The sequence below is a fragment of the Pan troglodytes genome, chromosome 11 (genome assembly GCF_028858775.2).
Source record: "Pan troglodytes isolate AG18354 chromosome 11, NHGRI_mPanTro3-v2.0_pri, whole genome shotgun sequence".
NCBI classification, from domain to species: domain Eukaryota; kingdom Metazoa; phylum Chordata; class Mammalia; order Primates; family Hominidae; genus Pan; species Pan troglodytes.
This window is the reverse complement of record NC_072409.2, coordinates 93924690-93952610: the sequence shown is the minus strand read 5'-3', so window position 1 is coordinate 93952610 and position 27921 is coordinate 93924690. Positions and strand designations below refer to the sequence as shown.

Sequence of the window (27921 nt, the reverse complement as noted above, 5' to 3'; positions counted from 1 at the left end):
CGGGGCACCCCAGCGGAAGGGAGCACGCCAGTGGAAGAGCACACTGACAGACCATAGGAGTCGGTCTGTTATATTATCATAGTATAATATTATAAAATTATTATAATACAACAAAAATATAAAAATATAAATAATGTAATAAATATGAATAAAAATAATAATTACATATTTATATTTATATGAGAACACTATGAATAATTTTAAGCCAAAAAACAACTCGATGTTCATCACTGGATGAGTAGACGAGCAATTTCCAGTATATTCATACAATGGAATATGATTCTGCCATAAAATGAAATGAGGTACTGATACAAGCTGCAGCAGGAATGAACCCCCAAAACACTACACTTGGTGAAAGAAGCCAGACACGGATGGTCACATATTGTATGATCCCATTTATAAGAAATATTCAGAATAGGTAAATCCATAGAGACAAAAGGAGTTTTGTAGTTGCCAGGAGTTGGAGGCAAGAAGAGTTTAACAGGTATGCTTAATGGGGCCTCCTATGCAGTTGACGAAAATGTTTTGGGCTAGATAGGAGTGATGGTTGCATAACATTGTACTAAATGCCACGAATTCTACTCTTAAAATTTTTAGTTTTATGTTATGTGGCGTGTACCCTCAAAAAAAAAATAGAGGTGCAGTGCACCAGCACGGCATGAGGCAGCGTGGACAGGAGCATCTCCCAACCTCAGTGAAGTCTGAGCCGCGTGCCTGCAACAATCCCACTGTGGCAGAGAACCGCAGAGTTCCTTCCGGTTTGGCAGCAGTCATTCGCAACCTCACAGCCCTCTGGAACCCCAGCCTGGGGGTCTCAGAACGCCGAGTCGGGGACTGGGAGCCGAGTCGGATTCCGAGACTATGGGCCAGGGTTGGCTGGATTCAGTTACCTGGCTGAGGCCTGGTGAGCAAAATATCCCAAACCTCGCGTGATCTGGAAGGGGAAGCCGGATAAATACGGATCTCCAGATGGGCCAGTCTCGAGTCTATCGATATGAGGTCCCCCTAGAGTTTCTATTCATCATTTTAACGGCATTTCATCGATCTTGAGACACGGCTTTTGATATTTTATCACCTCAAGATAAATAGTGTTAGATGTCTAATAGCAGCGTTTTTCTAAGAGATACATGAAACAACAGTGTCAGAAACGATGCTGTCTTCCATGCGATGAAATTGTTGTAATAGGTGCTCAGTAAATGTTGACAATAAATGAGTGAATGAATGAAAATTATTTTATTTTCATCTGAGCTTTGGTTCTGCCATTTGCTAGCAGTGTGACTCAAGAGAAGCCAGTAACCCCCCTGAGCTTCCCTAGTTCACAAAATGCCTGTCATGAAGTCGACAGCTTCCGGAGGCTGCGAGGCTCGCAAGAAGTGCCCACATAAATGTGCGCTTAGGGCGTGAGTGCTCACTCCAGAAAACTCCAACACAGTGAAAAGGCAGAAGCGGTGTTTTTCTTTTTTACATTTTTATAAGAATATATAAAAAATGATATAAATGGAAATTTACGGTAGTGGGGGAAGGCATATATCTACGTTAAAAGGCAGGGCATTTTTAAAAGCTCTATTTTCTAAATGAAAACTACGAAAGCGGGGTGGGTTGTGGCGGGGGCAGTTGGGGCCCTGTAGGACCTTCGGTGACTGATGATCTAAGTTTCCGGAGGTTTCTCAGAGCCTCTCTGGTTCTTTCAATCGGGGATGTCTGCAGAGGGCAGAAAGAAAACAGGCGTTAGAAACCAGAGGTCAAAGATGTGTGGCACATCCCGCCCTCCTCTCTTGCCGTCCCTACCGGCATTGAAATACTTATGGATAAAGTTCTCGCAATGGCTTCACGTGCATGTACCCGCCGCCACCGCTCTCCCACACCTCCCTGGTCCAGCAGCGAGTCCACTGCCCGCCTGGCTGCTCCAGGCGCGCCGACCGCTCAAGCGCTCCAGGTCCACCCGGCGGAGGGCGGAGAAAGCGCGACCGCGCGGCCCGCAGGGTTGCAAGAAGAAAACGAGTGTTATATAATGAGTCTCAGTGGTTGCTCACAATGCCAGGCGCGAAGGCGTGAAGATGTGGCCTTTCCCTTCCCGCATCCCCAGGCATCTTTTGCACCTGGTGCGGAGTGAGCCAGCCAGCTTGCGATAACCAAAGGGCGCCTCAGGCTCTGGCGCTCCTCGGCGGAATCCCGTAGCTTCCCTACGCATGCCTGCTTCTACAAACCCACAAATGGTTTCCGATCATTTCTGAAACAAAATGGATGCTCATTTATTCATGTGCTCTGGCTTCTGCCTTCCTCTCTAATCTCGTTGCGTATGGGCTCCAGCTCGCCGTTCGGTTCTCCCGAGGCAGCATTTACACTTGAGAGGCTCAAGATTATTTTATTCCTGAGGCAGCATTTGCACTTGAGAGTCTCTTTTTACGTTTATTCCTGAGGCAGCATTTGCACTTGAGTTTCTTCCTCCCGTAGCTTGCATTAGATTCTCCGACCACTCTTTAGCTTCTCCTCCTATTCACACTTCATATTTACCCATTGCATTGGTTTTATAAACTCGCTCTCTGAAAATAGATTGTTATCTTCCTTAACGTCTGTTTCCCAGGTCGGGCAAGATAGCTTGGGACAGTAATTCCAGTACTTTAGGAGGAGGAGGGGGGATGATCGCTTGAGCCCAGATAACATGGTGAGACCTTCGTCCCTATTAAACAAACAAACAAACCCAGGCGTCGTGGCGTGCACCTGTGGTCCCAGCTAGTCGGGAGGCTCAGGTGGGAGAACCCCTTGAGCCAGGGAGTTTGAGGCTGCAGTGAGCTGTGATCGCGCCACTGCACTCCAGGTTGGGCAACAGATCGACTCTGTCTCCAAATGTAAACCCCATGAGGGCAAGACTCTTGTTGGGTCTCATTCACCTTGGCGTGCCCACCACCTAGAACAGGGCTGATGACGCAGTAGAATCTAACCATATAATTAATTGTGCTTGAAGAGGGGGTGTTGGGGAGTAAGAGAAGGAAGGCAGGAGGGAAGAAATGAAAGACTTGTGTGTTTGGATTAAATATATTAGGTTTGGTTAAGAGTCGTTCAGTTTATTCATTTGCTTGTGGCCCAATTCAGTAGTTTTACTCCCTCTCCCACTTGGCTCCTCAGGCTTTTTGCTCAGCCCTGGAACCGCGCTGTAATTGGCAGCTCCTTCTAAATCGGGACCCGGATGCTAGCTGTAAATGGAGCCGAAGTCTCCTTCTTCACCTCCCGGGACCTGGATGCTAGCTGTAACTGGAGGGAAGGGGGGGGGGGGGGCGGGGAGGAGGGGCCGAGTAAAGAAGAACTTAGCGTCTTTAACTTCGAAGGTGATTTTGCGTTCTGTATTTACAGCATCTTCAAGCAGAGGGCTTAGAGCTAACTCTCCACCCTGTCCTCCCCAGCTCCCCTATGGCCCAAGGAGCCCAATGCCCCCGTTCTGGGCCAAAATAAGATGGATTTCATAATCTTCAAGGTCATGTTTTACCTTAAATATTCGTGTTAATTCCCGTGTACTGCTTCATATATCTATTTTGTTTCAAAAAAAAAGTTCCTCCCCCAGAAACAATTGAGTAATGTTGGCAGTTTCAGCAGACAGCTGTGGGAGTAGGGAACTGGGGCCATGGAATGGGGGCGGAGGGAGGATGCTTTGAGATCACAAAAAGGAAAGGCAAGGGCAAGGAGGACCATAATTCTACCTTCATCGCTCAGCGATCTCTTGCACAAGTTTAAGAGGGAAAGGAGAGGGCCTCTGTCTGCCATAGAGTGCTGCCAACTCCGGTGCACAGACTGCCAGGGTCAGCGAAGTCTTGGTCCTGATGTCCCCAGAACCCCCTGGGGCAGCTCTGGAAAACTCTACTGCATAAAGCGGAGGGTCAGATTAGCTGAAGAGGGTCAGATTAGTTGAGTTGTGCAGAAGAGCCGAGATCGAGAGATCTCCAGATGATGCCACGCACAATTGGGTTTGGAAATCCTGAGGTTGGTCCAGCCAGCTTGGTATGCAAATGAGGAAACAGACCTGGTAAGTGGATGCAACTGGCCCTAGTTTGGAGGAAGAGGGGGCACTAGACCTCTAGCCTCTTGAGTCTTCATTGCTCCGCAGTCTAGGCCTTGAACTAGCAAAGGGTAGGTGTTTGGGTGGTGGTATGCTTTGGGAAGTATAATGTACAAAATGGGCTTTCACGTGCGCAAGTCCATTTCGGGATTATTTCCCATTTGCCGCCCTGGCGGGGCAGAGCGATAGGGAGACTCAGGCCGTCCCACCGATTGGCGCGTGAGCTGAGGCAAGACCGGAGACTGGTCTCCCGGGCTGAACTTTCTGTGCTGGAAACTGAATGCTCTGAGCTTTGGAAGCTCTCAGGGTACAAATTCTCAGATCATCAGTCCTCACCTAAGGGACCTTCCGCGGCATCTATGCGGGCATGGTTACTGCCTCTGGTGCCCCCCGCAGCCGCGCGCAGGTACCGTGCGACATCGCGATGGCCCAGCTCCTCAGCCAGGTCCACGGGCAGACGGCCCCAGGCATCGCGCACGTCCAGCCGCGCCCCGGCCCGGTGCAGCACCACCAGCGTGTCCAGGAAGCCCTCCCGGGCAGCGTCGTGCACGGGTCGGGTGAGAGTGGCGGGGTCGGCGCAGTTGGGCTCCGCGCCGTGGAGCAGCAGCAGCTCCGCCACGCGGGCGCTGCCCATCATCATGACCTGCCAGAGAGAACAGAATGGTCAGAGCCAGGGTGTGGGCCGGCATGACGGAAAGGAAGCTTGTGTGGAGCCCCCTCACCGCCAAGCAGACCCCCACACAAGCCCCAGGTGTCTAATTACCCCTACATTTGCTTCCAGTTTCCAATTTCCTTCTTGAGTTCTCTATCCATTCTTCAGTACACAATGAATTCCATTATATCCTCCGAACTTCTGCGGAGCTGTCGTCACAGGCAGAGAGCACTGTGAGGCACGGGCAAAATAGCAAAGGGGCAGGGACAGACTGACTTTTACTCCAGGCTAACTTCCTGTATTTCCCCTGAGATACAACTACTGAAATTTCTTCCTGAAATTATGTTAGGCCTGGAGAATTTTTTTTTTTTTTTTTTTTTTTTGTTCACTGCTGTATATCCAAGCGAGAATGTGGTAATTGTTAAAAAGAGAAAACTTGTTTGTTTGTTAAAACAAATTCTCACAAAACTTTTAAGTTACACTTAGCTTCTGGGAATGTTGAACTTCAATTTCTTTTTCATTATATTAGTTTTAAAATTATATATTGGGATAGTACAGTTGTATATATTTATGTGGTACAATATGAAGTTATGATCTTTGAACACAATGGGGAATTATTAAGTCAAGCTAAGTAACCTATCCATCATCTCAAATATTTGACATTTTTGTCAAATGAGAGCATTTGGGATTTACTATTTAGCTATATTCATCATGCTATGAAACACATCTCAAAAAAAACAATCAAACTTATTCCTCCCATCCTAACTGAGGCTTTATATCTTGATTACCATCTCCCCATTCCTCCCACCCCCCAGCTCCAGTAACCACCATTCTACTCTTTACTGCTAAGAATGTAATTGTTTTATATTTCACAGATAAGTGAGAACATGTGATATTTGTCTTTCTGTGTTTGGCTTATTTCATTTAGCATAATGCTCTCCAATTCCAAAACTTCATTTTCTTCAAGTATAAAATAAGAAGGCTAGTTTAATTAACCCTAAAATTCCTTCCTGTGGTAGGCTGAATAATGCCCCCCCCCAATGTCTATGTCCTAATCCTCAAAAACTGTTAATATATTAACTTATGTGGCAAAAGAGGCTTTGCAGATGTGATTTAATTAATGGTCTTGAGGGAGATTATCCAGAATTTTCAGGGTGGGCCCAACATAACCCCAAGTGTTTTTATTAGAGGGTCACAGTCAGAGAGAAGATACAAGAATGGAAGCACAGGCCACAGAGAAAATACAGGGACAATGAGCCAAGGAATTTGATGGTCACTAGAAGCTGGAAAAGACAAGGAAACAGATTGCCCCTTAGAGTTTCCAAAAGGAATGAAACCTTGTGGACCCATTTTTGACTTCTGATCTCTAGAACTGTAAAATAATTTTGTGTTTGTTTTAGCTAACACATTTGTGATAATTTGTAACAGCAGCAGTAGGAAACTAAAACACTTCCCAGGTTTATGATTTGAGAGTTCATTAAACAAGAGATGGTCACCTCTTTGGTTCCTAAATCATCTTGGAAACAAAGCCATTTCCAGAGAGGAATTTTAAAATACTGTCTGCAGTCATAGCAACCTTAAAATTTGAGTGCTGCATGGTGGAAGTAGACAATTTATTTTAGGATAACTGTTATTTGTTATATTAGTTTGAGGATGGTGGTGTTAAAGAGGAGTTACTTATTTTTAGGTACATTTCATACTAAACACAAATTGCATAATTTGCCTAAATCAAGGAATTATACTAAAATATATTATGGTTATTAAATCCTGTCCTGAGAAAGTGAAACTGACTCAGTTTTCAAAGAGACAAAGAGAAAGTATAAGCAAACCAAATTGCAGCTACAAAAAGAAAGACAAAATGTTGCAGTATATTTATTGTTTTGTGTATTCAATGAAGTCCTTCGTCTTGGTCATAAAACTAGCCTTAAAGGTTTTTCTTATATTTCATAGTATGAAAAATCTAAAAAGTAACCCATATGTAAATATTTAAATCATGATAGAAATCCAAAGCAAAAAGAAAATGAATCAATTGAATTAAAATGTGTAGGATGCTTAAACCCATTTGATAATATATTAATATGAATTTAGTACTTTAAAATGTTATATAAATAAATGTTCCTATATTAAACACCAATGTAGTTAGGATTCTAAGCCAACATCATTTCCCCTTTTCTACATGTTCTTCTCCCTTCTCCATTAAAAATTGTCAAAACTATCCACTTTTCTTTTTCCTTTTTGTTTTTAAACAAATAAGGTCTCTTCTAAGATATTGTAGGACTACAAAGCCAAACTCCCAGGTTCAAGCTGTTGGCAAAATTTTAGAGATGCTAAGTTACCCATGTATTAATTACTTTTAAATCCTCCCCTAACTCCCTCACACAACAGGAGTAGGGAGAGGAGAAACGCCACTGTTCAAAAATGAGGAATTGAAAACTCTATCACAAATAAACTATATCAAGTAAGCTAAAGATAGCAAAAGAGCAAAAATGTTAGCAGATATTCCCAAAATGGTAACTACATATTACCTCTGGAACGATCACATGAATGTGGCTCATTATTTCCTAAGTTCCTACAGCAAACATATATTTATTTGCCCTACTCAGTTAAAAATAAACACAATATGTAGTTGCTTCTGAATAATTTTTCTCTCTCTCTTTCTCTCTTTCTTTCTTTCGACAAAGTCTCACTCTGTCACCCAGGCTGGAGTGAAGTGGCTCCATCTCGCTGTTCACTACAACCTCAGCCTCCCGGGTTCAAGCGATTCTCCTGCCTCAACCTCCCGAGTAGCTGGGATTACAGGCGCCTGCCACCACCCCCGGCTACTTTTTGTATTTTTAGTAGAGGCGAGGTTTCACCTGTTGGCCAGGCTGGTCTCGAACTCCCGACCTCAGGTGATTCCCCCTGCCTTGATCTCCCAAAGTGAAGGGATTACAAGGCGTGAGGCACCGCGCCCGGCCGCTTCTGAATAATTTCGATCAAAATTTATATTCGATATTTATTCCAACATACACCACAGATTTCCACTGATAATCCCTCCTAGTAAGAAAGATAAGCTCCATCCAGGTATCTGTGAATTGGAGGCTAAGTAGTCCCAGCACATCTTACATTTCTTTAAGACTCCCTTTTGATCCCAAACGTTCGTAAATTTTGTATCTGATAAAGAGCATACTTCCATCTAATACAAATATGTTCCCCCCTTCAGATCTTCTCAGCATTCGAGAGATCTGCACGCGCGTGGCTCCTCATTCCTCTTCCTTGGCTTCCCAAGCCCCCAGGGCGTCGCCAGGAGGAGGTCTGTGATTACAAACCCCTTCTGAAAACTCCCCAGGAAGCCTCCCCTTTTTCCGGAGAATCGAAGCGCTACCTGATTCCAATTCCCCTGCAAACTTCGTCCTCCAGAGTCGCCCGCCATCCCCTGCTCCCGCTGCAGACCCTCTACCCACCTGGATCGGCCTCCGACCGTAACTATTCGGTGCGTTGGGCAGCGCCCCCGCCTCGAGCAGCGCCCGCACCTCCTCTACCCGACCCCGGGCCGCGGCCGTGGCCAGCCAGTCAGCCGAAGGCTCCATACTGCTCCCCGCCGCCGGCTCCATGCTGCTCCCCGCCGCCCGCTGCCTGCTCTCCCCCTCTCCGCAGCCGCCGAGCGCACGCGGTCCGCCCCACCCTCTGGTGACCAGCCAGCCCCTCCTCTTTCTTCCTCCGGTGCTGGCGGAAGAGCCCCCTCCGACCCTGTCCCTCAAATCCTCTGGAGGGACCGCGGTATCTTTCCAGGCAAGGGGACGCCGTGAGCGAGTGCTCGGAGGAGGTGCTATTAACTCCGAGCACTTAGCGAATGTGGCACCCCTGAAGTCGCCCCAGGTTGGGTCTCCCCCGGGGGCACCAGCCGGAAGCAGCCCTCGCCAGAGCCAGCGTTGGCAAGGAAGGAGGACTGGGCTCCTCCCCACCTGCCCCCCACACCGCCCTCCGGCCTCCCTGCTCCCAGCCGCGCTCCCCCGCCTGCCAGCAAAGGCGTGTTTGAGTGCGTTCACTCTGTTAAAAAGAAATCCACCCCCGCCCCGTTTCCTTCCTCCGCGATACAACCTTCCTAACTGCCAAATTGAATCGGGGTGTTTGGTGTCATAGGGAAAGTATGGCTTCTTCTTTTAATCATAAGAAAAAGCAAAACTATTCTTTCCTAGTTGTGACAGCCCCACCGAGAATCGAAATCACCTGTACGACTAGAAAGCGTCCCCCTACCCCCTCAACCCTTGATTTTCGGGAGCGCGGGGTTCACTAAGTCAGAAACCCTAGTTCAAAGGATTCCTTTTGGAGAGTCGGACTGCTCTCTCCTTCCCCTCCCCTTCCCCTCCTGCGTGTAAAACGGCTGTCTGGGGCAAAGGTTTCTCAGACGTGTACATTGCCTGGTATAAGAGCAGACTCTGAAAAGATGAGGTTTATTTAATACGGACGGGGGAGAATTCTGCCTGTAGGCAGATAGGAAAATGGGGAGGGAGTCATTGGAAGGACGGACTCCATTCTCAAAGTCATAATTCCTAGACCAGAAAAAGTGCTCAGTGTTCTAGAAGCAGAGTTGCACAGTGATCCAAAGACCAGCTTCACTTACTGTCCTGTCTCCTTCACACTTCTCACATTTCTCTTTCCTACTGAAAATACCTTGCATTTTTCGTAATTATGAAGGGGGAAGGGAATATGAGTGCCCCCTGCTTTATAGGGGTTGTTGTGAGTTTAAATGATGTATTAATACATATAAGCCTTAAGAACAGTGCCACACATCCTAAGCTAATACCTGTTAGCTCTTGAATTATCCGCTTTGAGGACTGGCTTGCAATCTTGTTTTGAGGCATAGAAAGAAAATGCTTTGGAGCAGGACGCGGTGGCTCACACCTGTAATCCCAGCACTTTGGGAAGCCGAGGCGGGCAGATCACCTGAGGTCAGGAGTTCAGAGGCCAGCTTGGCCAAAATGGTGACACCCCGTCTCTACTAAAAATACAAAAATTAGCTGGCCATGGTGGCGCACGTGTGTAATTCCAGCTACTCAGGAGGCTGAGGCAGGAGAATCGCTTGAACCCGGGAGGCAGAGGTTGCAGTAAGCCGAGATCGCGCCACCATCCTCCAGCCTGGGTGACAGAATGAGACTCCGACTCAAAAAAAAAAAAAAAATGCTTTGGATAGAATTATCACTATTACATAAAAGGAAAGTCCGGATGCGGTGGCTCACGTCTATAATCCCAGCATTCTGGGAGGCCGAGACAGGCGGATCACCTGAGGCCAGGAGTTCGAGACAAGCCTGACCAACATGGCGAAACCCTGTCTCTACTAAAAAATACAAAATTAGCTGGGCTTGGTAGCGCATGCCTGTAATCCCAGCTACTCGGAGGCTGATGTAGGAGAATCGCTTGAACCCAGGAGAAGGCGGAGGTTGCAGTGAGCCGAGATCGCGCCATTGCACTCCAGCCTGGGAGACAAGAGCGAAACTCGGTCTCAAGAAAAAAAGAAAGAAAGAAAGAAAGACCAAGAAGAACTTACTCCCTGAAAAGATTATGGGCACCCTCCACCACCCTCACTTACAAAGAAAAGTTAAACAGCACTAAAGAGTATAACAAGCGCAAGGAGGTAAAAGTTCTAATTTTTCCTGTGACTACTACTTTTTAAGCTTATCAAAAACATGTACTACGTTTTAAAAAATGGATTGCTCAGACTTTGCTGATGCCTTAAGCACATGCTTAATCTGCCTACTGGATAATCCAGCTCTGTTTAAAAGTTATATTTCAATCCCTGGTTGACTTAAACCTTGTAGACCCAGTATATCTTGTACTTTTAGTGTCTGCTTGATTTTAAAACATGTAGTTTTTAAAATGAAGCCAATGAAAACAATTTGGGATGTCAAGTATGTTATTAAAATCTACAATGCATTACTGTACCATTTATATTTTCCTCGGGGTACCTCTCAATTAGCTGTGTAGCAATGATAGGGAAAATTCAAACTATCGATAAATAAAATTATTTTAGTTTAGTTTAAGATATTTTATGATGGAGGAGGAAGAAAGAGTGGTTGCCAGGATGGGAGGGAGGGAACACATTTCCATCACTAATACAATGGTTCTTTCTTTTTGTTTGTTTGTTTTGTGTGTTTTTTTGAGATGGAGTTTCGCTCTGTTGCCCAGGCTGGAGTGAAATGGCACCGCACGATCTCTCTCGGTTCACTGCAACCTCCGCCTCCCGGGTTCGAGCAATTCTCCTGCCTCAGCCTCCCGAGTAGCTGGGATTACAGGCACATGCTGCCACACCCAGCTAATTTTTGTATTATTAGTAGAGACGGGGTTTCACTATGTTGGCTAGGCTGGTCTCGAACTCCTGACCTCAGGTGATCCACCCACCTTAGCCTCCCAAAGTGCTGGGATTACAGGCATGAGCCATCGTGCCCGGCCTACAGTGGTTCTTAATGGGGGTGGGAGAGTGGGAAGAGTAGGCTCCTTCAAGAGTCTGTTGAAATACCTTCTTCTCAAAAAAGAAAGTAGGTAATGATTTTTTTTTAAAAAAAGATGTGTTCACTTGCACATGTATTTCTAGATAAAACTTTCAGGGAATTCAGGGATTTCTCTGAAACTCTACCATGGATTCCTACATCAAGAACTCTTTCAGCTCTTGTGAAAAATATATATAGCTATTGGTGAAGAAGACGGGAGATGCAACCATATAAAAACAACATTTGGATGCATTATAAACAGGTGTAAAAGTTGACTGCTTTGGAAATACCAAGAACAAGTTTTAGATATGTATATCTCATATCTTGCAGTAGAGCTCTGGAAGGATTATGGCATCCTTGGGTGGGGCCATTTTGCTCTAGAAATTGAAGTCCATTATCCATTATAAATCTTATGTAGGGGGAAGGGGAGAGGGATAGCATTAGGAGATATACCTAATGCTAAATGATGAGTTGATGGGTGCAGCACACCAACATGGCACATGTATACATATGTAACAAACCTGCACATTGTGCACATGTACTCTAAAACTTAAAGTATAAATAATAATAAAATTTAAAAAATTATGTAAATAATTAATAATAGTGGGAAAACTTTCCTAGTTTTTCTGTTAAAGAGCCCATTATACTCCCAGTTTACTCATACATATCGACCTGAGGTGCAAAATCCTAGAAGAATGAAAATATAAAGTCCTGGATCTCTGTGCTCCTTATGCCAGTCTCAGATTTCCTATGTGCAAAATGGGATTATAATATATTTCATGTGGCCATAAAATATGATAATGTATGTCCAAAAGCTTTTAATGTAAAAATTTACTACATTTACTAGAATTTACTAAAGTTTGTTGGTTATTGTTATTATTCTCACACTTTTCCTCTTTCCTGAGAATGCCATTCTTTTTTTAGATTTGCACTGCCTTCGCAGTTTTGAAAATTCTACACGTGAAATTTAAACCTGTCTTAATTCTGATCAGTCTTATAACAAAAAAAGACTACCACCTGTTCATTCATTCAACAAGCTCAGAAACTAAGGGCAGACATGGGGTGGCGGCAGAGGGGAGTAGGTCAAACATAGTATCTCTACAGTCAGACTGCCAGGGTTCAAACCTCAACTGTTCCACTTATTGGTTCTTTAACTTTTATCAAAGTTACTCAACATGCCTGGGCCTCTGTTTTCTCATTTGCATGATTAGGATAATAACTGTACTTGCCTCAAACAGTTGTTTAGGGATTAAATGAAGCATGTAATGCTCTTAGAAGAGCAAAATAAAGCACAGAATGATACAAGAAAATGAAAAGGGGACCAAACTCATTCTCATTTCTCTCTAGTAGGCAAAGGCTTCCGGATGCTGAGAGCTGATCCCAGTCTTGAAGAATGATGTGAGAGTTTGAAGATGGAAAAGAAGGAGAAAGATATTCTAGGCAGAGGTAAGAGGATGTGCAAAGGCATAGAAGTTTAGGAAAACTGAAAGTAATTCATTTAGACTTATTCCTGAAAACCAGCCTGTGAAGGACTCCTCAGAGAGCCAAAAGAAAAACTAGGATAATGGGATGGCAAGGAACTGGGGACACTGCGTTGACTACTCTTTCATAGGTTGGTTGTGATAGTTCAAGGCCCTATGCCATGAAGTGAGGCAGATGGAAGGTGGAAGAGACCTGAGCACACATATACCTGGAAGGGCAAGTGCCAAGTGAAGAGAAGGGAAAGTTAGAAGAGAATAAAAGAAAAGTTAAGTACACAGGCAAGATAGGATATTTTTGAGGACTTGAGGTCCCTCAAAAGTAATGAAGAAATAGAACAGCGGTGGTTATAGATTTTGTCACAAGAGATACATAGATTTGGGAGGGAGAAAAGGTCAGAACGGGGAGGAAGTTGAGGCACTTCTTTCTATGAATGAGGAGGTTAGCTTGTTTGCAGAGTGAAAATAAGATGGTGGGTTAGGAAGTTTGAGAATCGTAAAGGTTTGGAATACCTCTTATGAGTAGAGAGGATGGGTTGAGTAAGACTCAGACAGAGAAGCCTTTTGTTTTGTTCTTTAAAACCAGACTGGAGAACCCAGCTGAGGGTGGAGATCATGACACAGTAGGGACACCTGATTACTTTCTTTAAACTAAAGAAAGCCCTGCAGTGGTGCTACTACTTCAGCAACCCTACAAATCAAAGACTAGTCATAATAGATGTGAATATTAATTCAACATATTACCAGAAAGAGACAGAAAGATACTTGAGAAGGTAGTGTTCCAGAGTTGGGTTCTGGTTCTGATGCGGCATTGTAGGATTGGCAATATGCACATATTTCATGGGATAAGCAAGATGATTTTGTTAGGAAAATAAAGGGAGTTGAGGCAATAGCTCTACACTGAGACCAAGTGACAGTTCTCATGTATCTAATGAACTATTTTTTGACTGCGAAATCTTTTGAGATTATTTCTAGATTCATTGTCCATAATTTTCAAAATGGGCTCTCTCTTGTTCTATTGTTTACGCTTGAGGTGAGATAATACACACATATTTCTTTACCAGTTTCAATATTAACATTATTATTAAAGATAATTGTTTTAAATATAGCTTGGTGTTAAAAACAAAATATACATAGAATATCTCTGGGGAGATACAGGAAAAGCTGTTACCTGTGAGGTAAGGAAATGAAGAACTGGGATGGGCATGTGACTTACTTTTCACATTCCATGATTTATATTGTTTGAATTTTGTACTATGTACATGGCCTTTCTAATGAATTAAATAAACATAATAAAACTAGTAGACAAATAAGTTACTTTTATTAGAATCATCATTCATAACTTTATTTGAAAAAGAGTAACTGAGTACCTAATATATGTCAGGCACTCGGCTTAAAGTTGTCAATATTAATTAAGAAAGAAGGTTTCTTAGTCAAGAGCATGTATTGGTAACAACCATCAATATATTTGCTTCTCTGCCAGGCGCGGTGGCTCACGCCTGTAATCCCAGCACTTTGGGAGGCCGAGGCGGGCAGATCACGAGGTCAGGAAATCTAGACCATCCTAGGTAACACGGTGAAACCCCATCTCTACTAAAGATACAAAAAATTAGCCAGGCATGGTGGCTGGCACCTGTAGTCCCAGCTACTCCGGAGGCTGAGGAAGGAGAATGGCGTGAACCCGGGGGGCGGAGCTTGCAGTGAGCCGAGATCGCGCCACTGCACTCCAGCCTGGGCAACAGAGCGAGACTCCGTCTCAAAAAAAAAAAATGTGTATATATATATGTATATATATATGTATATATATATGTATATATATGTGTATATATGTATATATATGTATATATGTATATATGTGTATATATATGTATATATGTATATATATGTATATATATGTGTATATATATGTATATATATGTATATATATGTATATATATGTATATATATATACGTATATATATATGTATATATGTATATTTGCTTCTCTGGAGGAGGAAGGTGGTCTTGAACTGGGATGAGCTCTTGAGTGGAGCCTACAGTAATCATTTGAGGAGGGAAGACTGGGGTGATGCATTCTGATAAATGACACCTCACACTTGTGTTACCAGGAAAAAAAGATTTCAGAGTCTGGAGAAGATCCCATAATTAAAGAGAATTCCTTAGGAAGTAGCTTATGAGAGCGAGATATATGCCCTGTAATGGAGCTCCCAGGTACAGCTGTGTTAAACCTTCATAGATGAGTTCTAGAATAGGATGTTGGGTGCAATAGATAATTATTTGAAGGCAAAGGCAATGGAGGAATAATTCCATGCATCCCTTTAATTTAGAAAAGCAATAATGTAAGGAAATTAGAGTCCCTGTCCTAGCTCTACCACCTACTTTGTTACCCTGAAAAAATGACTTTTTTTTTTTTACTAGCTTCAATGTCTTGATCTACAAAATGGGTATAATCACAAACATGTAAAAACAGATTGTGGTTTAGCCCCGAAGTGCCAAAGTGCTCCTGAAGCTGCCCCGGATAAAAATTCTGATAATCAAGTCCAATGTGGGTGGTAAGAGCATTTTAAACGGGAAAGAAACACTTTCTTAGGTAAATAATTGCAAGGTATTTAATTATTTATGTTCCACAAGGAAAAAAGATAGCTTCAGCATGAAAGGGAGACTTCTGAGAAAGTAGAGCAGACCTCCAAACAGATTTGCTAAGAAAAAACAATGTGTCCCTGGGAGTAGATCTCTAGAAGTTTCAAAACAGAGGATGTTTCTTTCTCCCTTTTACTATTCTCTATTTAATTAAATTCAATATAGCACAATTATTTAGTATTTGCTATAAGGAAGGTACTCTTTTAGAAACTCTGTGCCATCTTCCCTCATTCAGAATTACTGTAAAATTTATCTTCCTACACAAACTGGATCTTAGTAAGGAGTACAAAATGCAAAATTCTTTGATGTGTTGTAGATTTAATGCATAATTATAGTTAAGTCACAATTTTCAACCTTAGTTTCCAAAATGTTAACTGGGTATAGAATTAGCAGTACCTATTATCATCTTCCCAAGAATATTTTGAAGGAAACTTAAAAGTATATTACTTATTATATAGCAGGTATCTTTTCTAAATTATGTGCAAAACAAATGTGATTTTAAATCTATGTGAGAAATTTACTATTAAAATATCTCTAGGGTGTACTCTTGTGAAATGAGGGATCTTTGCAGCTCATGGAAACAATTATTCCTTAACTTTTTTGTAAATTTTTTTATGTTGATAAATTACTTGTGGCGAATTACTTATATCTATTTGTAGCTATTTGATCAGCTGAGAACACTAAAAGATTAGCACAGTATGTATGTATGTACATACTATATGCACATATTTGGTATATATATATATTATGTGCAGCACAGATATTGAGAATTGACCTCATCCTGAGGAACAAAATAAGTAATAAACATAATTAGAGGAGATAGGCAGAAAGAAATAGAGATAATAAAAAATTCATTAAAAGTTGCCAAGAAAATAATGGCTATCATTTTTTCAACCCCCAGCTATGTGACAAGCATCAAGCAGTTTTATATGTGTAATTTATAATTCCACAGCTGTCCCATGGGATAGAGAGTATTATTCTTTCTTCATAATGCAGACAAAAAAAAGGCTCAGAGTGCTTAAGTAATAAGGAAAAGAAAAGTTCAAACTTAAGGTTCTCAGTTCTGTTTGAGAGGTCCTCACTCTCCCTACTACAATATGTTTTCCTAATGATAATTTATCCAGTACATTGTGGACAACTCATCAATGCTTCCTTTTCTTTGAGGACTCTGCTTTAGAGCAAGTTGCAAAACCTGGGCCAAGAGTACTGACTCTCCATTTTCAGAAACTACTGTGCTTCTATGATTATTCTTCAGTAGTAATACATAGTGATAGAAATTTGGAACTCAAAGACACGCAAAGTCCCCTGAAAGTCACTTAATTCAGTCCCCTCATTTTTGAATGATTTGCTTTCCTGATTAAAGCTCACATATTTAAAAATAATTAAGGAATTAGCTGCACATAGAAAATGAAAAACTACCCCACACAAAGCAATAATTATTAACATTTTGAAATACTTCTTCCTTTTTCTTTGCTTAATCTTTACATTGTGAATATTATGCAATTTTGAAATGAGCTTTTTCTAACTTATTACAGCATTTTCCAAACTTCTCCAAAAACACTTCATAAATGCTACTTTTAACAGCTGTAACACATCCCACTGGAAAAAGTTATAATTTACTTAATGATGTCCCTGTTGTCAGATATTTAAGGTGTTTCTAATTGCTACTAAAAATAGTATTGCAGTTTTTCAAAGGGTAGAAGGCTCTTGAATATATTGCAAAACTGCTTTTTAAAAAGCCACCATTTTGATTTATAGATAACAAAATGGAGGAGTGGTACATATTGAGGAACTATGTAGCTATGGTTACTCAGCTAATAAATGTTTGCTGTAGCTGTTGAAGTCAGTTCCTCTCTCCATTCTCCATTCTTTCTATGGCCACAGCTACTTAATTGGACTTAATGTGGGTGGCGGGAAATGCCAACCATATCCTTAATCATAATTTTGGAAATGACACATATGCAAGTGGGACAAGCCTAGTCTTTAAACTCAGATAGAACTGACCTCTCATTTACCAGCTCTGTGGGCTTGAATAAGTTATGTAAACTTTCTGAGCCTTTATTTCCTCACCTCACAAAGTGGGGAAAATAAAATTTACCCCATAAGGTTACTGTGAGGAATAAAGAATGTCAGATATATAAAAATCCGGGTGCACGGTAGGCTCTCAATAAATGGTGCTTTTTAATTTTTTGAGAATATATATGACATTTACTATGAAGTTATTCATTTAGGTCATCAAAATAAATGTCCTTTTGAGTAATTTTTCATTAATTCCTGTACATTCTAGCAGGTATCTGTGGTTTCAACAAGCAAATTCTCTTCTAAAAGGTATGATGCTACCTCTGAATTCTAACCCTCTGAAAAAACACCTTCTTTGTAACAAAGTTTCCCATGTTATGACAGAAGAATTTCCAAAAAAAAAACCCTCATTAAATCATGAGAAGTGACACTGGAGAGTGTCACTGTGTTCAGTGTTTCCTCTGCATTCATTGCTACCCACCTCCACTGCTTGGAGTGCATTTCAAGTGGAAGGTACAGTGGAGAAACTACAGTTAAAACTGAGGAATTGCAAAATTTACTTTCTCTAAACTACTTTTCCTAACCTCCCTCTTTTTCATTCTTGATAGGACAGATTTTCCCCTCTCAAATATGCTGTCCTTTTTAATTGCTAACACAAGCATATATAATATCTCATTTCTGCTTATGCTGCTGATGTACGTATGTGCTGTTAGAGTTCTGAGATAATGTTGAAAGTCACAGATAAATAATAATGTATTCGGTTTTCACTCCTGGGAGTGGAGGTTTAATATTCATGTTTCACTGATAGGTTTAACACTGGTTTAGGATACTCTAATTTCAGGGGGACCATCTACATGGAAGCTTTTCTCATCAAATGGAGAATGGTTGTCCCCCTTTTGCCCCTCTAAAAAACTATCCTTTAAAAGTAGCTTGCTTTCTTGGGACTCTATAGTCTTACTGTTATGTTCAATTTTCTGTGTCCTTTCCTGAACTTAGGAGAGTTCTGAAGCCAATCTCCCCTCTGATATTATTAAAGATTGCAAGAAAATTTTCTTGTGTTAGACCATTCTTCCCCAAATCACATTCTTCACCTGATATGTGATTCAACTCCACTCAAGGGAATCAACTTCTTGATGAAATATAATCAACTTTGATTAAATAAGTAACTGCTTCCTATTCATGTTTTAGCACTTTTCACATACAGATTTAACATTTCCACTCATGTTTTCCTTTGAGTCTCTGGGTTGAGGGTAGAGTTTTATCTTTTGTGTTGTTATGGTTAAGATGATAACTTCCATAATTAATTTTTCAAAAAGGCAATGATAACAGAATATACTGTATGTTTACTCTGTACTGATTTAAAACCCCCAAGTCAATTTAGCCTTAAGAAAGCATACTATTTAGTGTATTTTGTGTTACTCTTTGATATCCTACTTCTAAATAACTTCTTCACATTTGCATAAAAATAACTGAAGGTCACCCTCCAAGGTAGGCATTTTGAATGTCATAAGGATGACAGTAATGTTTCTGCCTATCATTCCTTTCATCACACAGACACACACACACATAATTTTTTATACTAAAGAATTTTTAGAAAATTGTTTTGGTCAAAACTGTTGATTCAGATATTGAGACTGTGACAACCATTCTGAAGGAATTAAAAATCCAGTTATCTTCAGTGATTCCTTTGGAAATTATTATTCTGGGTTATTAGATAGATAGACTAATAACTTTTTTTCCAGTTTTCTAAAGTTACCTTGATTTCCTGTCTTAGAAAACAGGGGTCCACAAACACTGCTTAATATCTCTTTAATGATTATGAATACTAGAATAGCTTAGAGGCATACCCTAAAGGCCACCATATAGATCTTCTGTACAGATGGGAATTTAAAAGTATGCAAATTTACACTGATTTTACCTAACACCTTGGAACATACCAGGAGTCTGAATACATAAATATATTTTTATTATGATATGTATATTTTTAAAGTGGAGTTTAGAAATTTCTAGCTACACTGAAAAATTATAATGAAGTAGGTATTTACTGTAAAAAACTAATGTGCTTTCTTAAGGGCATAGTTTAATTAGGCACTATAATAACTGACAAACGTACGCTGTGTAAAAGTTTACAGTGACTCTTCATACATACTATTTTATCTACCTCTTATTACGGGACTACCATAGGGTCTCAGGTTTACAGATGAGAACATGAAAGCACTGAGAGTTTCTCATACTTCATTCTGGTACCATGACAGCTAATAAGCAAAAGAAATAGAATCTGCTCACAGGTCATGTGAATGCTAAAGAAAGTAATCTTTCAACTGCACGCTTCAAGTGGTTCCTGTGCTGGTGAATAGGTATCCCACTTATTGCTTTTAAATTAAGGTAGGAATAAGTAATTTATATGTACAGTCATATGAGAATTTTTCATTGGTTTTATTTTGGTCAAAAAATAAATTTTTGAAAGATGTTAACCTCCTTTCAACCAATAAATATTTACTGTGACTTATATGGCTGATGCTTGAGTATAGTAGAGGCCCAAAGGGGTTAAGCGACTTTCAAAATAATAGTTAACTAAAAGAGATGGAACTGAAACCATATACATATTTATAGCACTCCATGGGCAACCAAGTTCAACTATATATGAATTACTAGTCAATGACTTTTGGTAGGCCATGCAACCTATCTGAGCCTCAGTCTCCAGATCTACAAAATGAAAAAATGAAACATCGAAAACATAAGGATATTGTGATAATTAAATTAGATAATGGAAGTTGAAGTGTCCTATTATTGTTAAGCTCCTCCTAATTGTTTTTGAAGAAAACCATAACTTTACCATGTGATTTAGGAAGAAAGTTTGAATAAGCTTCTTTTAAAAATTAAATGTTAAATATAATATATTCAACTTCAACTATTCAGCATGTAAATTGCATGGAGTAAAATTCAAAGTGTCCGATGTTGGACATTTAACAATTAGATGTTCAACTGGGGGAGTCATTGTTCTCTAGATAGCTGCTGTTTCTTTAAATTGGGTGAGAGAGTTATACAATTGCTGAGTCAGATGATCTGGCAGCCTGAAAGAGAATGAGAGCAAGAAAATGGTGGCACTCGAGAAAAGAAAGCAAAACAAGCTTTTTCCTAATACATCAGCAAAGTCACTGGTGTAATATTAGACAAATTTTAGCTTAAAAGCAGAAAAATGATCATTTGAAAGGCATGATATTTTAGTTTTTCTTACAATTGTTACTTTTTAGCTTACATTTTTCATCTATATTTCCCCCCCATCACTGTGCTTTTACAGAGACATAAAGACCCATCATTTTGTCCATAAATGCTTTATTCTGTTATGGCTACATTTTCCTGCAATCTTGCCCTGATCTTAGATAAGCATAAGTTAAACCTGTGAAACACTTGTGCTTTGATTTTTCTTTTTTACATAATTTTAGGTTGTCATGTTTATTACGAGCCTGGTCTGGATCATAAAATGAAAGAAACCCCTTATTACAACACACACACACACACACACACACACACACACACACACACAGAGAGAGAGAGAGAGAGAGAGAGAGATCCATTCATCCTGCACGAACAGAAAGAAGTGTATATAGTGTTTTAAAAAGACAACGTATCTTATATAGCTTATGTGGAAATTTTCTGTCTGGTTCTGTAAGCTTTAAAACACAAATATATCTTGTTATATTTTTTTCTCTCAAACTATGTTCTGACTGTAAAAATGTGGTATCTACAAGACATTCTTTTCCAATTCAGACAAAGGGTCACATAATAATAAAGGGTCTCCTTCATTTGGTGAAATAACTCCTCCACTGATTACTCAGACTCTCCTCCCTGGGATCCAGTAAACTGACTCTAAAATTAAAATCTTACCTAAAATCCTGGACCTCAATTCAAAGATAAAGAAGCAGAAATAAGGTTTAAAAAGTAAAATTGGTCATATTTGTCAAATTGTGTCCCAATGGGCCACTTGTAATAGTATCTCCTTCAAGTGTTTATTTAAAATGCAGATTTCTGGGACCCACAGCAAATCTGAATCAAATTTTCTGAACGTGAACCCCAGAAATATGTATTTTTAAAGGCAGCCCAGGTAATAATGCTGTTGTTAACCTTTGCCATACTTTTAAAATTTCTAGTTACTCACATAATTCAATTAAGAAAGCAAAGGCTTTTTTATTTACGTTACCTTGATTGTACGATTTTATTAGTTTCAATTTGCTTAAGAGATTACATGTCTTTGTCATGTAATTCTGAACCTTTATAAAACCTTTCTCTCTTAAAAAAATCCTACTGCCTTCACAACCATTTAAATAATTTATGATATTTTATTTTGAAGGTGAAAGAGAAAACTGAGAAATAGTTGAATTAAAAAATCCTTTGTGATAACATGTTTATATTTTCATGAACAAAGCCAATAAGTCATAAAAATTAAAAATCAACATACTATTTTTTGAAAGGACCTCTGATGCTTTGGGAATTTCAATCCTGTAGTTGATGGCTTTCACTTTTTTTTCCCTTTTATTACTTCTTTTTGATTGTAGAGTTCTGCCCAAATGCAACCATCATTCCAGGGCTCATGAATTAAATGAATGCACTGAGAGACACTGACAAGCACTGAGAATTTCTTCAACCACCCTTTTTAAAAAACAAATGCTAATTGGACATAAAGATGAGAACAATAGACATTGGGGACTACTAGATGGAGGAGAAAGGGAATGAGCGAGGGCTGAAATACTACCTACTGTGGGTACTGTGCTCACTACTTGAGTGACAGATTCAGTCGTACTCGAAACCTCAGCATGGTGCAATATACCTTTGTAATTAACCTGCACATGTGCCCTCTCCTCCTAAATAAAAGTGGAAAAAAAATCTACGAGGCACTATATTTTTAAAAATACAACTATGTACAAGGCACTGTGCTATATCTGGAACTACAAATATTAGTTAAATAGTCCAAGACTCAGTGGGTTCAGAGACTCTAAGTATTTGCTATTCCTTTTAGATGGAAACGTTCTTTGGTCCACCAAGCCCTATCTTTCTGCTCTTTGGAAATTCTCCCTCACTTTCTTCATAATGCCGTCCTTGACTAATTCTCCTCTAGCAATACTATTGGTTTTGTATGTGATTTAAAATCATTCCTGTAATTTCTTCTGTTTAGATGGCTTCGTACATGAGATTCACATTCAACAAATAGAAAAAAAACGCTGTTGACATTTGGTAGCTTCGACAATTGTAAACACATGTGGGTTTGCTGAATACACATTAAAATAGCATGAATTAGGATATGGTAAATCTGTTGCGGTCCCAAGTTGGTGGGTTTTTCTAGGAAGAGTCAGACCCTTTAAAAGGACCTTTTATCATCTACCAAACAAATCCTTCATTTATTAATTCCCAAGGTTTTCTCCATCGGTTGGCTTACTGTCATGGAAATTGATCTTGTTTTAATAGCTACTTACTTTTTTTTATTCTAATCAATGATTTCATTTGAAAAGAAAATTTTCAAACATGGGGAAAGCTGCAATATAAGAAGAAAACAATGGAGAGACATCGTCACTGGAAAAATACTACCGGCCACTCTCTATACCATCCTGCACCCCCAGATGGAGAAACTGAGGGAAGTCGTGGCCTTTCAACACTCTTAGGTCTCCATGTGGCTTGGAAGGGAACGAAATGGCTGTCAAGAGTCTCAGAAGCGCACTTTCCCCGTGGTTCCTCCGGGTAACCCTGACTCACTTCTCATCTACCCATCCCCTCCAAAACAAGGCCTAGCCAGTTCCAAGCTGGAGAGGTGACCCAGAGTTGCCTTCTGTCATGTCCTGCCTTTCGTCTCGAGTCCACTAACCCCACTCAGACTCTGTCTGCTCCCACCCCCACCGCGGCCAGTGAAATCCCAATCGTCTTCCACGTGGAACCCCAGGTCCGCAGTTATGATAACGGATCACATCGCTCCTGCGGAAAGTGCGCGCGGTGGAGTGATAATTGGACCAAGAGTCTAAATTCTTGTTGGAGGACCTCGTTCCAGCTGCCAGTTAAGCCTCTGGGATCCGCAGCGTCTCTAGGAATTGAGAGAGTGGGGAAGTTAGGATCCAGGAGGAGGATGGTGGGGGCTGAGGAGTGAAGGAGCAGCGTGCATCTCATCTCTTGTCGTCGGGCGCTCTTTGGGGTCCAGGGCCCTTGCACCCCCAGCGTGGCTCCGGAGGCGGCGAGACCTGCCTGAAATTGATTGGAGGGGACTAGAGTGTGCTTGTGGGGTGGGGTAGTGGGGGCGGAGAGAAGAGATCCCAAGAAGGGCGCCAAGTGCTGTGACCAGAGGCCTAACACGAGGCACCTTGGAAACAGGTATAGCTACGGATTTATGAGTTTTAAAATGGAACGTCTTGGTGAATGGACATAGCGAGCATTACACAGTCTGACGTCACAGCCCTCGCAGGTTTTCCCAGACCTTAAAGCCACGTTCTCGTGTATGACACTTAAACAACTCAGTTTCCTTGTCTTTCCTCCCTCCCTACCCACCTAAGGCTAGAGAAGCTCTTAGTTCATCCACTGTGTAGGACTGTTTCCGTGTCAAAGGCTTTAGAAATGTATATTTTACTGATGATGGTCATAGCACTTTGGAAAACTCAAAAGTGAAACGAAGAAAATAAATATCACCAACCTTTTCCCCAACCCCTCTCATCCTGCGGAAACCATTATAACTAATTTGGTAAAGAGAGAGAAAGAGAGAGAGAGAGAGAGAGAGAGAGAGAGAGAGAGAGAGAGAGAGAGAGAAACTGTTTACTGTTTTGAATCTTGCTTTAAAAAAACCTGACTTTATAATGCAATCATTTAACAGTCTATGAAATATTCTTCAGATACCTGATGATCCAGAATGTAACTGTACCATAATTTAACACTTTATTGCTAGAATTTTATGCAGTTTTTGATTTCTTGCTACTACTTATCCATCTGTATTAATCTTTGTCAGAACCTTTCTTTCCTTAGGATGATGCCTGAATATAAAATAGCTGAATGAAAGTGGATGGGTTCGTTTTAAAATACAAAATTGTTTTTCTTGATGGTGAAGTGTTTAAGAGGTGGATTAATCTCATTGGGCAACAAATAGAGAAGATATTAGTAGTTAGGTATATGAGAATCAGAATTCAGATAATTTGTCTTAAAAATTCATGTTCAATGTAATAATTTTATATTTAGAAAATGAAACTGTACCCATTGTTTATATAACTTAAACTGCCAAAATAAAGCACCACAAAAACTTTTTATCACGTTGGTTTTTGTATCAGGCTGGGCTTTGCAGCAGATGGAGGAGCTAGGGCAAGCTTGTCCAACCTGTGGGCCCGAGGGTCACATGCAGCCCAGGATGGTTTTGAATGCTGCCCAACACAAATTCATACACTTTCTTAAAGTATCATGAGTTTTGTTTTTTTTTAAGCTCATCATCTATTGTTAGTGTTAGTGTATTTAATGTGTGTCCCAAGACAATTCTTCTTCTTCCTATGTGGCCCAGGGAAGGTAAAAGATTGAACACCCCTGGCCTACAGTGTTCTACTATGAAGTTTCAGTTTTAGTTCGGCCTAGAATGTTTTAGTACAGAAGGCAAGTGAGATTTTCTCTGTTTCTCCAAGGACTTTTGAAAAAGTGTAAAAGCACTGGGCCCACTGTTGAACCTTGCTATAAAAAAGTATTTTTGATACCATTTGTATCACTTTAGTAATAGGAGTTTTTCATATGTTGGGAAAACGGTTTAGCTTAACTCTATCACGGTAGTTGATAGTGATGAACTAACATGGAATAATAGATCTGTAAACCATCATAGACGGTAATAGGCTATGTTGTTGCTACCTTAGGATCATAATGGACTTTCTAAAATTCAAGAGTACTCAAAGAAGTAAAATGAATATAAGTCTTGATTTCTGAAAGGGCTATGGTTCACTTGGAACACAATACAAACTGTGAATCATGTACACATGGGGAGTAATGGTTTATACTAACTGCACAGTGCTTACCTTGAGAGGACTCTGTGCTATTAAAGAAAAAAATAATCTGAGCCTTCTGAAGTAGCTATAAACAAATGAATATTTAACTTCATAATAAAAATATGACTATTTTGTAAATGCACCAAGGTAGAAGTAACAAATCAACTATGGCAATTTATCAGGTTTCTGTGGTTAAGAAACTGGTAACGTGGAATTTTAGTATATGTATTTCCAATCATATAAAAATAAAAAATCATAATAAACATATTTGCAGAAACTTAAAAAAAGTTAAAATAACATCTTATTTGCAATGATATTAAATAATTCATACAAGTAATTTTTAGCACTTGTGCCTCTCAAGGAATTGTATGAATCCTAACATAATTAGTATCCATATATATTCCCAAATCAATATAGCCATGGGCATAAAATATATTAATGTGAAATATATAATTACATATCATTATAATTAACACCGCTAGATTTTATATTATGTATATCATTTTACATATGAAATTGGAAAATCGCATATATTTCAAGACATTCTATCCAAGCTGCGTTCTATCTTGAGAAACTTCCTGAAGATTGCACTTTTCACATACGTCCTGAAAATTGATTTATACCTAAATAACAAAAAATGATCTATTTCAATGAACCTATCATTTAAATATTTTTGCATTTCATGCATATATATTAACATACTATAAAATATTTTCTCTAACTTAAAATCACCACATTGTTATGTTTTATAGGCCTAAACTAAAAAATACATAATTATGGCATTTATATACATTGACATGTTCTACTTTGTTACTATAGATTTTCAGAGGCAACTTAATAATTTAAACAAAATGATTTTATATAGAATAATATTAACTAGAGTAATAAATATTTTTTATATAGACAATAATATTAAGAACTATATTCATACAGTTACGGATCACAGTGGCTAAACTTTTGCTGATACGGATAAACCACTGTTAAAAAAAAACAACAACCAGGGTCTTGTCAATGTTTCAAAATGAATTAAAATCAAATCCGGCAACAGGCCCTGAAATCCTTTATAAGCTCCTTTGACTAAATTAAAAAAATTAACTTGCATAATATGAAAAGTAAAAAATAAAATGTGCATTTATCCTATAGATTATAAATTTTTGCTAATAGAAATTGAGACACTAAATTAAACACTGATAGTTTTAACAGGTTTATATTTCCATGTCAAAGAGACAATTAACATTGCCGTAAAAAAATAAGTACCCCTCCACTAGCCTTTGCTTTTTGAAGCTATATATTCCTGGCGAAGCATACCACAAGGACGGTCATAAAAGTGAAGCCTCATTAAATTACTTTTAGACTTATTATACAAGTTTTAATTAGCATTGTACATATTTTAACTGTACATATATTCTTTCAGTTTTCCTGGTTATAGGAAATTACACTGGCTGTGTCAACATTTGTCAATGTGAGGACAAAACTACCTTGGATTCTGTTTTTCAAGAAGTAGGCCTCATTTTTAAACTGTGCTAACTGTCGTCTGAGATGACTAAAATACTATCAGTTGGGATTTCTCAGGAACAGTTCTACAGTTCTGTCGTTTGCTAAACATACGAGCATTGTCCCGAGCAGTTTCAATCACTCAGGCCGCCGGACCTCTACCTCTAACTCACAAAGAAAGCCCATTTCCCTGTTGGCTGCAAAACTCCCCCAAGAAGCAAGTGCTTGCTCCTCGCAGCAGTAACTGATCCTACGATCCTTGTTAGCATTTCAGGAAGTCGCTGCCTGCGTGCCCCGTATCTCGCGGGTCCTCCACTCTCCTGGAAGGTGGGAGAGGGTGACCCCGCCGGGAGGCTGGGGAGAAAAAAGGCCGCCTCCAGAAAACTTAGATGGTTAGCAATAATTCTCCCCAAGGAGAAAGAAAGTGTGCTTGAAATACACCTTTCCTACTGTGTGTGTGTGTGTGTGTGTGTGTGTGTGTGTGTCTTAGTCATTCCCACCCAGGATATTCGGGACTCACTGACTTCTGAGGTGGGTTTAGAAGCTCTGTTCGCCTCAGTTTCCCACGATTGAGGGGTTGTGTGAAGGGAGGTCCAGGTTCAATGGTACTGCGAGAACCACATGTCTAAGTCGTTGTAACCCGAATGGGGAAGCCTCCACCGCCGGTTATCTCCTCCTCCTCCTAGCCTGGGCTAGAGACGAATTATCTGTTTACGAAATCACACCAAACAAAACAAGTGCTGAATGCGCCCCGGACTTTTCGAGGGCCTTTCCTACCTGGTCTTCTAGGAAGCGGCTGCTGCCCTAGACGCTGGCTCCTCAGTAGCATCAGCACGAGGGCCACAGCGGCGGGCGCCCCTGGCGCTGCCCACTCCCCCGCGAGCCGCGGGATGTGAACCACGAAAACCCTCACTCGCGGCGGGCCGCACGCGCGCCGAATCCGGAGGGTCACCAAGAACCTGCGCACCATGTTCTCGCCGCCTCCACTGCCGAGCTCGGCAGCCGCTGCGCCGCCCTTTGGCACCAGAGGTGAGCAGCGCCACTCCTGCCCCCTTAACTGCAGACTGGGACCCACGCACCGCCCCCTGCCCATCTCCGCCCCGCAGGCGCGCACCCGCCTTCCCTGAGCGCG

The 27921-nt window shown here is 40.6% G+C and overlaps 1 protein-coding gene across 5 annotated transcripts; it reads right to left on the bottom strand.

The window, feature by feature from the left end:
- Positions 1-1210: 1210 nt before the first annotated feature.
- CDKN2A (cyclin dependent kinase inhibitor 2A) lies at positions 1211-27882 on the bottom strand. 5 transcript variants are annotated; one of them, NM_001146290.1, is made up of 3 exons: positions 8147-8508; positions 4388-4694; positions 1211-1701 (listed from the first exon to the last, which is right to left on the bottom strand). In NM_001146290.1, the coding sequence occupies exons 1-3, from the start codon at positions 8294-8296 to the stop codon at positions 1688-1690; spliced, it is 471 nt and encodes a 156-aa protein (NP_001139762.1). In that variant the 5' UTR covers positions 8297-8508; the 3' UTR covers positions 1211-1687. The 5 variants fall into 5 exon arrangements, 3 of the variants coding, with proteins under 3 accessions (NP_001139762.1, XP_054513780.1, XP_054513779.1); XM_054657805.2 differs by lacking the exon at positions 8147-8508 and adding an exon at positions 27567-27700 and having other exon boundaries at positions 1452-1701; XM_054657804.2 differs by lacking the exon at positions 8147-8508 and adding an exon at positions 4815-4906 and having other exon boundaries at positions 1452-1701.
- Positions 27883-27921: the final 39 nt, after the last annotated feature.

Coding starts and splice junctions, on each gene's coding strand:
- CDKN2A (NM_001146290.1), bottom strand. CDS start 8,296: ATGGAGCCGGCGGCGGGGAGCAGTATGGAGCCTTCGGCTGACTGGCTG. Junction 4,695..8,146: donor ACGGTCGGAGGCCGATCCAG/GTGGGTAGAGGG, acceptor TCTCTCTGGCAG/GTCATGATGATGGGCAGCGC.